General features: G+C 37.2%; 1 protein-coding gene across 8 annotated transcripts in view; it reads left to right on the forward strand.

The window, feature by feature from the left end:
• The window catches only part of ARMC2 (armadillo repeat containing 2), a 75,825-nt gene that overhangs the window by 35,282 nt on the left and 27,245 nt on the right, over window positions 1-13,298 (forward strand). For 7 of the 8 annotated variants that reach the window (XM_068184207.1, XM_068184208.1, XM_068184206.1 and 4 more), the window contains one exon: window positions 2,153-2,252. The exons of the other annotated variant lie outside the window; for it this stretch is intronic. In XM_068184207.1, coding sequence (XP_068040308.1) covers window positions 2,153-2,252 — 100 coding nt within the window. The remainder of the gene's footprint in view (window positions 1-2,152; window positions 2,253-13,298) is intronic. 8 annotated transcript variants of the gene reach the window in all.

Consider the following 13,298-nt stretch of genomic DNA (forward strand, 5'->3'; position numbering starts at 1 on the left):
ACTGTTCTGTGAGCTGGCAGGTCCCTCTTCCTCAAAGGAGGCAGGACCAAGCACTAAGATTGGAAGATTTACATTGAACTCTTTTTTAAAAAGCTCTGTGTAGCTTTTAATGAGATTGTATGTTAATTGGGTCTCTGTTAATACTTACAGAATTGTTTAATTGCAACCATACATACTTGGATTCATCATCCCCATGAAAAATATTTTGTTGTATTGTGTCATTCTTTGATCGCACCAATTCTGATTGAGTTTTAAAGTACCATTTCTTGTATTTTAAAGCTGCATAAATTATTAGGTATTTATTAATTCTGGTTTAAGCCATGTTTGAAAAAAAATGAATGAGAGAAATTACACAAGGAACTGTGTATTGTGAAGTAAAATACACAAGAGGGAAAATATGACCAGTGTTCATTGTTTTGAGCTATTACAGAGTGTTTGAGGAGATTAATCTCTGGGATCAGGGCTTGAGTGTGCAGATGGAAGTGCTGAAAGAATCTCAGTTTTATGAGCAGTTCCCAAGTTGTGCTTTTTAGAGGGAGATCAGTATGAGTTAGTCACCACAAAGATCATTTTATAGTCTGAATAGTTTCTCAGTCAAAAGTCTTCCAGTTACTAAGCATCAGCTTGCAGCATTCAGTGCTAGATGGACTTGCAAACAATGCAAGGATTTGGAAGCAGTTGTGAAATCGGCTGTTGGTAATTTCAGGAATGGTGGGATTATAAGTGCAATTTATGAATGATGTGCTGGATGAAGTGTTTGCCATTGCTGCTTTGTTACTGCATTGAGTCATGTTGTCTGTGTTCAGTGAGATTCTTTATGGACTTGTTCTCCTGTTCAGGTGCTCCAAATTATCCATCACATTCTCCTTTCTGGATGAGGTTGAGTTGTGCTTTGAACAGTGGCTACATAAGGGGCTGGCACTCCTTCCTCCCCCCAGCTGAACCAGGCAAATCTGCTTCTTTGCTGTTTGTGCTACCTGTAAAGCCTGTGAATGGCTTCCCCAGTTCCATGCTACCTTGTTCACATCTGTCTCTAGTTTTGTTTCTAAAAATGAGCTCTAGCAATGATTACAGCACTTTGAACATATTTACTTCTTCTGAGGAGGGAGCATGTCTTTTACTTGGAAAATGCCATGAAAACTGGGATAATGAGTTTGTAATTAAGTGTAATTGATACTTACACTGTAATTCTGAGAAGGACATTTACTTGGTATAGAATTCCATATGGAGAAAAAATAACTTATCTTACTTCAAGTTTCCTACTGCTTAAATTTTTTTCCTTAAGATTAGAACTTACATGCTCCAAGAATACAAATTAGCCATAAAAATCAATTTAATTAGCTTCCTAGAAATTGCAGTCACAAAAAAAATACACTATGCATTAAAGAGCTCAGATTTGAATTTTGTTTTGTCTTCTAGTGATACAGAATGATTATTCTCTCATTCAACTTTAGGCAGCTTCTTTGTAGAGAATGTGTTCAATCTATTCAGATTATTCATTCAATAAGATTGTAAATCTTCCTGTAATAAGTTGAAATTGAACATCAACACAGTTCTTTCCTGGTTTTGACTACATAAGAAGTAAGATGTTATCCTAGCTTGTTCTGTTACTGCATTTTTATGGTGTGATGAAAGCATGTCCAGTTCCCTGTTTTGGCAATGGTCAAGGTGAGCAGTGTAGGACTGGAGCAGCTGTTAGGAAATGTGCAGAGATAAATCCTGCCTGCAAGGAGGCACAGTCTCTCTATTTGCTGGTGAGAGATGTGCTGTCTTAGTGCTGTTGCTGGGCTCTACTAGATGTGCACTAGGAAGGGACCCCTTATTTCCTCTCGTCTGACTTCCCACATCATCTTGAAATTCCAGTTCTCCCCTTTAGCACTAAGACGTGCTGGTGGTAGCATAATGTGCCCATATGGCAAGCAGGTTGGGAAGCTCCTTATGTTTGCTTCTTCCCATGATTCACTGTGGCAAGGATAGCTAGGCTTCTGTTGTGCTCTTATATAACTGCACATGCCTCTGCTAGAAGTCAGAGTATTGGGATTGACTTAATTTGTTGGAAAATACAGCTCTGAGAATCAAAAGTGACTTTCTAAAAAATGTTTTGTGGAAAAAAGTCCTTTCATTCATTTATGTTTTTTTTTTTTCTTTATAGCAAACTTTCTACCTACAATGACTTCTGTGCAGCTTTAGCGGACTGCTCCAGATGTTACATTGTATTTTTAGCCCTGCTAAACAAATACCAGAAGCAGCAGGTCAGTTTTTCATCTCATGATTTTTATGTATTAATCCTTTGATGTGTCTGTATTATTGTGTATAAGCTTGTTTTCGGTGTCCTACTTTTATGCATTTACCAAATAAAAATTTTAAACAGTTGACAGCATCTCTAAGTAGTAAATAATTGTAATTAAATAATTTAGATTAAAAATTCAAGGCAATACAGAGGACAGTTGATTAACTTGTCTATCCATGTGTAGAAACAGTCCTTTGAGTACCTATTTTTTTTCCTAGTTTTAAGAAATATTTTTAAAGCAAAAAGCTATTTGAATATTCAGTTGTTGGAAATTGTTGGGCTTCCTCCCGTCTTCCTTACCTGCAAAAGAAGTGTGACTTTTCTAGAGCTAAGCAATGTAAAAACAGAGCAAAATATGTTCTTTGCTGTCATGTAAAAAGGGGAGATATACTCAAACCCTTTGTGTTTAATTAGTCTGTCAGAGCCCCACGAAAGCCATGACCCTTGTGCCCAGCCAGTCTGTCATTGTCCCATTATGGGACCCTTCACTAAGCAGTCCCGCTGGATCTGTTCCACTGACTTATTCAGGGTCACACACCTCACAGAGGAACCTCCTTTTTTGTCTCCTCCTTTACCCACTATGGGCAGAGGGCAGTGCCCTTGGAGGATAACACTCTTTATTAATAGAAATGTGAAAGGTTAAGGTTTAAGTCTTGCCAGTGATAGTATCAGACTGCAAAATATATATTCAAAGCGATATATTAATTTAAAGCAATGTACTAACAAGCTCTAATCCCCAATAAAAGCTGGTCTGAGACAATTATTCAACATGTAAAGATCACATTTCTTACACAGGAGGTGTCTCTATGAGGGAGAAGACAGATTCAGCTTGTCAACTGATCCCAGAAGTTACAATGGAGTCTTCCCCCATTTCTCCCCATTCTTAACTCATTTTTATACTATTTCTTTATGTTTAGATGGAACTTGAGTGGCTTTGGTCATACCTCTTAATCAGTGAGGGGTGGTTGTAGTAGGGGGTGGATCTCTCAGGATAGTACCCGTGATAACCTTGGGATGTGGACATGGGTTAGTCCAAGTAGAATGATTTCGTAACAGTTGCTGATTCAAGAGCAGAACATTTTCCTTTATCTCCTTTGGTTTTTAGCTGCTATGGGGCTTATCAACTAGAAAGTAGCACTGAGTTCTCTCCTCTACAAGAGTTTCAACACAGTGCCTGGCCATGGTGTCTCCACTCTGCTCCACCCTCTGCTGGGTGCCCCTTAGATTGCATAGTGTTTGGGAGGTCAGATATGCTGACCATATTTCGTCCACAGAGTACAACTCTGTTTTTCCCTGTGACTTCCATACCATTATCTTTTTACTCTCAGTCATCTTCCCATACTCTCCAACTGTGTAAGATATCAAAATGTATCTCTCCTTTACCAGAGAAAACCGCATGCCTGGAGTACTGCATTTGGGATGTTCATGTAGAAATAAATGCTTAGACTTTGTCAAAATGCCTTGTATCAGGAAGTAAAATTCTGAGTATAGTAGCTGCCAACTTTATTAGAACTCCTAGGGTGTTGCTCTATTGTCCTGCTGTATCACAGTGATCTTCCTTACATTTACTGAAGCACCAGGTTCTCAGAGCTTGGTGCAGGATCCCAGTCTTACAGATGGATGCACTGGTAAGACTGGAGTGCCCTGTGTAGGGCAAATTACTCAGCTCTATTGCCAGGTAAATTTTAAGAAGAATATAATTTTTATCTAAAGCATAGATGTTCAAAGGTGGAACAAGGTTTCAAAACAGAGAATATTAAATTACATTAAGATCAGTCTTAAAAGTAAGGAACTTTCTTGGCTGGTCCAGCATATAAACTAGTTAGAGATCATTTAGTTATCCTATACAATTTATCCCAGGGTTAGTAAATCTTGGGGATTTGTTGGAAGGAGGTCTTTTGGATTGCTATCATTGAAGGTAACTGAATTGGTTATGCTGCACAATATTCTTTCTCCTGCCAAATACAAAAATAATTTGTTCCTTTCCTGTTTACCAGCATCCTTGTTTTCTGTGATAATGCACATGGAATAGGAACAAAGATTAAGTTGTTTCTCTTCTTCTAAATATCTGCTGTAGCATATCCGAATATTGCTAGGTTCAGACTGCTCTTGCATAGTTTAATCTTCAAAGACACTTCAGTAAAATACCATGTAAATACTATGTAAATAACATGAAAAATGTCAAAGGCATTATATTTTCCTAGATTTATAGTTGTTCTTCCTTATGACCATTGTATTAAAAACTCAACAAATTATGGAACCGAGAATAAGGATCTTTAATTAAATAACACCTTTCTCCTAAACTTAATATGTCATTTTGAGGGTAGCTTTTCTAGGTTCCTGAGATAATAGCTTTGTGTCATAATGAATTGTAGGCTCATATCTACCTCAAATTGTTTGCTATTATTTAGTATTCAGAATTTAGCTTCTTATTCGTCTATTAAGTGGTCCTGAAATACATATTTCTTCACAAGGTTAGCATTGCATTGTTTTAGCAAATTACAAATGAGTAAAGGAGTAGCTTGTGTATTAAAAAAACCCTTAGCTATTACATTGTGTTGATTATATATGCAATGTCTTCAGAATAATTATTTCTTACTGTAGTTTTGAAACAAGTGTGCAATTGTCAGTTGTCAGCTTAGTGAAGCCCTGCAGAAAGAAAAAGAAGGACATAGATAACGTAATGCACCACTTTTTCTGTAGTATATAATAAACACTTGAGCTGTGTGGAGTGCAAATGTTTTTCTTGAGGTGTAGTTGGCACTGCTAATCTGTTTTTTAAATGCCGACAGCTAATGAGTTATAGTATGAGTTGGTATGTGTTGAAAATAACTGAAGTAACAGCAGTGTGAGTAAAGTTGTCTGCTGTGGGAAGAATCAAAAAGAAGGAAAAATCATCATTATTAAAGCATTAAAAATCTTCAGGACTAAAAACTGATATGTGAAGAAAGGAAGAGTGTGTGTGTGTGTGTTTTTGTGTGTGCGTGTGTTTTTCTGAGTTTTCAGGTTGCAGATTTTGTGGGATCATGTTTTTTACCGGCAGTCATAGCAGCTAGAAACACAGGGGAAGAAATAGAGGAAAACCAGCATTCAGACTTTCTCAAGGGCTGTCATAATCGTAACTTTAAAGATAATTATTGAATACTGTGAAAGTAAAAATGGGAGCACTGGAAATAGGCTTAATGACTTGCACCCACAGCACAAACTGAATTCCATAGTTGCAACCCAAATAGTCTCTGTTCTTTGCTCCACTGCAGTTACAGCTCTTTTTCATTTTTTCTCAGCTCATTTTCTCTCTTGGGTGAAAGAGTCAGAAGGAATGGAAGAGTAATGATTCAACTCTATGAGGCAGACTTTTGGAGAAATTGAGTTGGCAAGACTTGATAATACAATGTGTCATAGTCTTAGGTAGGGAATACAGAAGACTGGAAAAGCAGAATCTTCAGGGCAGGACTGGGGAAGTCAACTGGACTTTTACACGCATCTGAAGTATGTATTCATGGTTGGCTTTGGACCTTACTTGTGTGGAGTAAGAAAAAAAATCCTTGGTGGTTGCCACATGCTGTCAAAACTGTCAGAACTGTTTGTGTAGAGCCTCTGTCTTGCAGGATAAGCTTTGCATGATTCTGTTTCTAGTCAGTATTGTAGACTTCTGCCCATCTCAAGAAATATTCTAGCAGGGTTCTGTTCCACTTTCCCACATCATTATCATCCCTAAGCTTTCCAGATAAACTGCATAAAGAGTGACCTTCTCAGGCTGTGGCTAATGTTACAAGCAGGACATGCTTTTGGAACAGACATTGACTAAATAGGACAGTAGCTTCTGTCAATAAATCTAACACTACCTGAGCTTAGGTGACATTTTGGGACCCTGCCAGCTTCCATGTAATGTTTTATCAGTTAGGAGTCTGTTTTCAATCCTAAGAGCACAAACACAGGTTGCAATACTAAAATTTGTATAGGATCAAACTTATGCCTGTTGTATAGAAAGGTCCCCTTACACTTTAGTGTTATCCTAATTTTGAAATTGGTAAGCATTTGTTTAACAATCTGACATCGCTGGATGCAGTAACTGCCTATTCAGCAAAATGATAATTACATTGGATCACATGAGCAGTTCATCCAGTCTGCTCTTGATACTCGGCAGTGGTGAGATTCAGATGTCTGGAGAACAGTAAAAATGGAGCTGGCTTGTATGATACTTCCTGTGTGTACTTACCAAACCTCCAACTCTTTTCAATTTAGAAACACCCACAGCCAGCTGTGTATGAAATAAACCTCAGCTGACTTCTTTTCTATGAAATTCTGCAATCTCTTTTCTACCCCATATAAACTTTTAACATGTTAAAGATTGTTCACAAGGAGTTGCATAGCAAACAATTCCTTTTGCCTATTCTGAATTTTGCCTTTACTGTCTTTATTTGATGCCTTCTGTTCTTGTATTGCAAATGTGGTGAAGCCCATTGTTCATTTCACAGCTACCTTGGTTTTCTAAGTGCTTATTTTCCAATCCTGATTCCTGTCTCTGTTTTTGAGAGGAGGAAACCAGAACACAGCACTTAAGATGTGGCCATGTAATAGATTTACGTGCTTGCATAAATCAATTTCCCAGTAATTCCCAATACTTTATTTGCTTTCTTGATCTGTAATCATTAAACTGTCATTAACTCCAAGATTGCTCTATAGGTGGATATGGTTGGTTTAAAGGCTGTAATTTTAAACATGAAGATATGTTTGCTCTGTTCTTTTCCATGGATCCTTTCATGTATAAATTCATGCATTTAAATTTCATCTGCTATTTTATTACCAACTGACTACAATTCTTTTTCAACTCTTCAGTCAGCCTTCATTTTTGATACTTTGAATATCATGGTGAAATCCTTCCACATTCTTCCATATCACTGCTGCTGCCCATTTTCTGTGCTTATGGACAAATTGTATACAGCAGATCCCAGCACAAAACCTCGGGAATTCCACCGGTCATCTTCCACCATTGCAGAAACTGCTAATTTACTCTGTTTTACATCCTCTAATCATTTATCTATACCAGGACATTCTCCCTTACAGCATGATTCCTTAGTTTCATAAGGATTTTGGTGAATGACCTTGTTAAAAGTCTCCTGGAAAGTCACATGAGTGGTATCAGATGGGTCTTTTTTATGCATGTTTTTTAATCCCTTCAAAGAACTCAGTAAATGCATGAGTCAGAAATTAGAAGTCTTATAGCTGATTGTGTTTATCTGGCTGTCCACTCATTTTTTTGTTCTTTTTTTCTTTTGTGATCTCTTCTAATTTATCTGGTCCAGACACCAGACTTGATTCTCACTTGGTATCTTTTCATGTTTGTTACAGTTTCAGGAGGTCGCATAGTGCTGTTAGTAATTAAGCTGTTCAATTAATTAGTTCTTTTAGAACTGTTGGATAATTATCCAGTCCTGGTGATAGGTTACTCTATGTTTGGTCAGTTTGTTCCTTAAAGTTGTTTGTGATCACTTCAGTTTTGGACATGTGGCTCTGATGAGCCTTCCCTGGAGAATGCTGTCGCATTGAGATCTCCCAGTTGCATCGAGAGTGGGCATGAATCAATGCAAAGAGCTCATTTAGCTTCTCTGCAACTACATTTGCTTCTCTCAGTGCTCCTGTTTTATCCTGATCATCAATTAGTTCTTCAGATTCTGGCAAACTTCCCAGTCCTGATACATTTGAAAAGATTTGTTATTATTTTTGCATCTCTTGCATCAGCTAGAAGAACTGCACTTATTTTCAATTATAATTTGCACAGTGCTTTACCTGTTTGATTTAGCAATCAGTTTGTCAGAAACAATTTATTAAATGAAGAGATGTTGCCTTGTCATCCTCTGTAGGGACTTGTCCATATTTATCAGGTTCACTGTGCCTAGGTCTGCCCAGCTTCCTTCCCAAATGCTCTACCAGCTAGTGGCTCCCAAATCAGCTTATTGTCTTCTGTGAGCAAGCAGGCTTTTGCTCTTTGCAGCTTTGCTCTTGTCTCTGCCAAAGAAAAAAACCTTGTTTCAGAGCTGTTGAATGTCCTTTTTGCTCATGGGAGTGCTGCTGTGGGGAAGGTTGTCACTGGTGAGGCCTCTAAGTGCAGGGAATTTTCCCACTGTATTTCTGGCTTTATTGATTAGGCAAAGGCTTATCTACAGGTGGTGATGACTGGTCTTTCTGGCTGGTTTTGGTTGGTTTATGGATAACTCTGTGATGAGCTCCCAGGAACCCACCATCTGTCTGTTTCAGTCAGTCATAGAACGTAAATCATGTAGTTCCCAAAAGCAACCAGAGGCTCTTCCTTATACAGTGTAGTGCTGCACCTGTGTTTAGTTCAGGAACACATTTGCCTTTTAAATACTTTAAGAGTGTTATTGGTACTCTGCTCAGTACCATCACAGTCTTCTGAGATTCCAAGAGGTTTTTTTTTATTTATATTGTACTGGGGGCAATAGTGTGTTCCTGTGTCTACTGCTTGCTTCTAAATAAATGGTTATCCAGTGCTGACCCAAGTGCTCTTTGTGTTTTGGTTACTCACTTTTTCCTCTGTGCCATCCCTCATTTGGACTGAGGACAGCTGTTTGTGTGACAGCATGATACATCATGTCAGAGAACTGACCCAGCTTCCAATAACCCTAAAACTGAAAAAAAGAACCCCAGTCCTTTCCTGGTTATCATCTGCATTACTTTCCTGTCTAGTTTGTTGAACAGCCGTACAAATGCTTCCTTGATCCCAAATGCTGAGGCAACAGTGTGGGAGAGGAAAGAAACTCTATATGGAAAGGAGATTGAGTGCTGTTTATGCCACTACTTGTGCTGAAATGCTTGTCAAGGTAACCCTACAAAGAACTTGCATTGATAATGTGGTTCTTTTCTCCTACATTTACTAGTGCATATTTTCAGTTTTATTCCTCCTCAGTGTAGCTCAACATTATAATAGTGCCTAGGACAATTGAAAAAAGGAAATTGATCAGTAATGTAATTGATCGTTAAAGAGCAAAAATTACAACATTTTTCTCTAGTGGTTTGTGTGTGTGCTTGCATATTCATAACTGATCAGTCATTCTCTCTAAATTTGTTTATTTTTCCAAGAAGGAAGTAGCAATTCTAGGATAGATATTCTGACAACTCTGAAGGAATTTCCCTGCTGATTAAGGTGAATAACTACAGAAGGTCACTCTTTCCCTACAGTATGATTTCTGAGTGTGCTGAGTTGAAAAGTATATGTACATCTTCCTAAAGCTTTAGTTATGATTTTTTTTCTTTTTTGGCTGAAAGAAAAAGCAAAAATGTTAAGAAAAGTGAAGAATATTTCATCTGTATACTGAGTGTAAAATTATTAGAAATGCAGTGTTCAAAGTTTGTAATGAACCAGTCTTCATTGACATGCATCATACAGAAACCTGCTGTTCTGATGTATCAAAAGATACAAGTGAGTGTATGTAATTACTAGATAGGTCAACAATACAATATCAATAATAATAATAATAATAAGATATTACTGCTTGGTGAGACACACTGTTATGAAAATATGCTATTGTAGTCTTTTATTTAATTTCTCTAAACGATGTTGAAAGCTTGGGAACATCTCTAAAAAAGCTGAAAGAATTCCTAGAGTTAAAATGCCCTGAGGAGATTAATTTATCCATGACAAAGGTCAGACCATTAGCAAGCTGCCTATTAATAGAATCTGCACAAGGAAGATATTTCTGTTAGAAGACCAGTCTTTAATATAGAAAAAAAAAAAGAGCTGATAAGAAATAGGGGCTAAAGTTGTTCAAATTTAAAGTAGTAATAAGAATAAAGATTTTAACTAGGAAGATCAGCAGTCATTGGAGCAATACCATGGAGGATATGGTTTTCAACTTCTTTTTTCAATTAATTTAATTTCTGAAATACTGTTTTTTTTGGAGAGCCAACACAGCTTTTCATCAAATATTGTTCTGGTGACAGTGTGCTTGCTTTTCTTCTTTACCTTTCCCAGGTCTCCAGCTGTCCATAAATAAACTTAAGCACAAGTTCTTGATTTCTGAAATTCACTAAGTGCAAATGAAGCATTTTCTGAAAAGTTTAGCTGAACAGATCAAATTTTGGGATGTAGAAATTATTGGGTAGGGTCCTATGGTGTAGATGCACTGAAGTATAATTACATTTTATTAATGGTCTCTCCTTCTCCTCAAATGCATTAATATTTGGGGGAAAGGTGGGACTCTTTACTGACAAGGTACTCCCTGCTGTCACTGTGGCAAAACTTCTCCCTGCTCCTTATTTCACATTACTTAGTCAGGAGGTTCTCTATTTGTTTTTGATACTTCCAGTGTGTTCTACACCACTGCCCTCTCCCCCCCCTTTTTTTTTTTTTTTTCTTTAAATTGAGTTTCATATTGTGACAGCTGTCATTTCTGGGGTTGAACAGAATTTTTTCTAGCTAGAATGTCACTTCAAGATGAATCTTTACTGTATTTGGAAGATATTAGCTCTGGGTTGGTATAACTACAGGACTTTTGCCTATAAGTAGACTATTAAATCCTGCAAAGAAAACTCCCCGGTTTTCTTTCCAAGGTGAATAATAAAGCAGAAATACAAATTTGGAAGTGAAGTGCAAATTAGATTTGAATGAGAAGCAGGTGGTAGAATTTTGACTAACTTCACTGAAATTTGTGTAACATGGAGGGCAGATATCATTTACAGCTGATGATTCAATAGGAACTCAGCTGCTGGCATCTGACCTTTTGTTTTTTACTATCCCACTCATTCTGAGGGCCCAGACACCAAATAAAGTAATAACAGGTACTTGGCCAACATTCACAGGTTCTAGATGAGACTGTCCTTCCTTACTGATCTTGTTTTAGTTAGAAAATGCTGACCTACTTTGCTTTCCTCCCTTACTGATAAGGACACCTGTACAGTCTGTACCTGTGCTCATCATGCTTACACTGAAAGGCAGGTGTACTTTAATTGCCAAGATAAACTGCTGTCAGGTTCTGTGACTCAGCAGGTCCATGGGGTACCTTTGCTACTTGGGCAGTGCAAGGAGGAGAGTTTTAGATGTAGGTAAGCAAAAACATTTCCATATCCATGATGATCGAGTGTTTTTGTGTCAGTTGCCAGAAGAGTAAGAGTTAAATGCTGATGGAGTATATGGTGCCACTACCACCTGAAAACCCAAAATATGACAGTTTCTTCAGACAGGAAGCAATAAAGAGATCTCAAGATTTTCTTGATTTGTTTGTTCAAATTTATTTGTGTAGGTGAAGCTGTGTGCTCTTGTATATAGCCTTCCACTCAGGTTTCAGTACACTCTGTGTTCATCATGTCTCACATGAATGCCTCACTATAAAAAGATGAAATAACTGAGTGTAATTCCTATCTTTAATCTAGTTTGTCTTTAGTGCAATACATGTTTAAACTTCCATATGATATAGATTGATCTTATAAATGTAATTTTTCTGTAAGTGGGAAAGAATGTCTGAAATTCCATATGCACTTAATACTCCAAATATGTGGAAATGCACAGTAATGTCATTTATTATGTTGAGTTTTTGCTATGTGCAGAAAGGCCCATGTGCCTTGCACAGGTTTAGTCTTGCAAGCAGTTTCAAAATCTCATGTAGCTTTGCATGTAATTTTTTACACAGCCATTCTAAGATGGTGTTTCTTACTTTTGCAGTCCTTACCCATGAGCATTTAAAGAAATATAGCCAAAAATATTACAAATCCTTGAGCATTGTACTACTCAGGAGAAGTTGTACAGCTTTCCTCTTTGACCTTGCTAGTTAAAATTTCACTGGAAGATAATGCAGCTTCGGTACTATTCTATTAAAGCTGGATATGCTTAGCTAAAAAAGAAGTAATTTATGTTTGTTTTGCTGGGCTGTAGGTGGAAAGCACAGCTGAGATCACATTTCTCAAAATATCAGTTGATTGCTGTGCGGTACCTGTTTGTCTCTTTCCTGATTGGGTAGAGCTGTTGCTGGGCTGATACCATTTTGACCAAAATTAGAAAGTCAATATAAACGAGTCAAACTAGATTGCCTGCTTTTTTCAGTTCTCTCTTCTGATTCATCAGTTGTTTGTTTCAAATTTTTACAGCCTTTGTGAGTTGGGTGTTGTGCCAGCAAAGGTGAAAGCTCTTAGTGGTTAGTCATTAAGAATATTCATAAAAAATTGTTGTGATGACATTTAGATCCTAACAAAAATGTGATGGCTACTTTAAAAAAAAGTGGAAGTGGGCGCTACAGAATGATACTATTAAATAAATGAATGTGAAAACAGTTTCCTCACGTAGGAGACTGCTGCTTCTCATGTTCAGGCATAGCATTCATCTTCCTGAGAGGATGTTATTGCCAGTGTCTTGTGGCAGAGGCTTAGGACCTGAAACTTACTGATGAAGGCATGTATCAAAGGAGGAGTTGCTGCCTAAACATCTTTTTTCCTTCAGTATTAGCTTGTATACTTCAACAAGTAAGACTGTGCCTGGTTAACTTATGTTACTAATACCAGAGAGGGTTAGAATATGTGTAAATATAATTATGATATTTGAAGAAAAACAGCATAATAATTGTTTAGTAAAATTCTAGGTTATTGCAAGTACATCAGGTTAGCAGCTAAAGGTAGATGGTTCTCATGTACTTGAAGAAATGCTGTTACTTTACCTGCACCATTAAGCTAAATCTACAGACTTTTTAAAAAATGAGTTGATTTTGATGCAAGTGGCAGAGGGAAATTTTTCAAGTAGTTTAAACTTGAGTCACTTTGGACTTTCAGAATTTTTTTTTTCTTGTCACATACTGGTGGTAAGAAAAAGATGCCATTCAGTTAGGATCCACTATTCTTGCCACTAAAAGGTTGTATCTCAGTATGTACAAAATGAAGGTCAGGCTAGAAAGTGCTTTAGAAGAGCAATTTGGTGAAATCATGAGATCTCAAGATACCTTACAAAAATAGAAAGTAGGTCTCAGCAATGATAAAAATAAAAGGGTAGGAAGAGCATATAAAA

Source organism: Anomalospiza imberbis, chromosome 3 (assembly GCF_031753505.1).
Source record: "Anomalospiza imberbis isolate Cuckoo-Finch-1a 21T00152 chromosome 3, ASM3175350v1, whole genome shotgun sequence".
Taxonomy (NCBI): Eukaryota; Metazoa; Chordata; class Aves; order Passeriformes; family Viduidae; genus Anomalospiza; species Anomalospiza imberbis.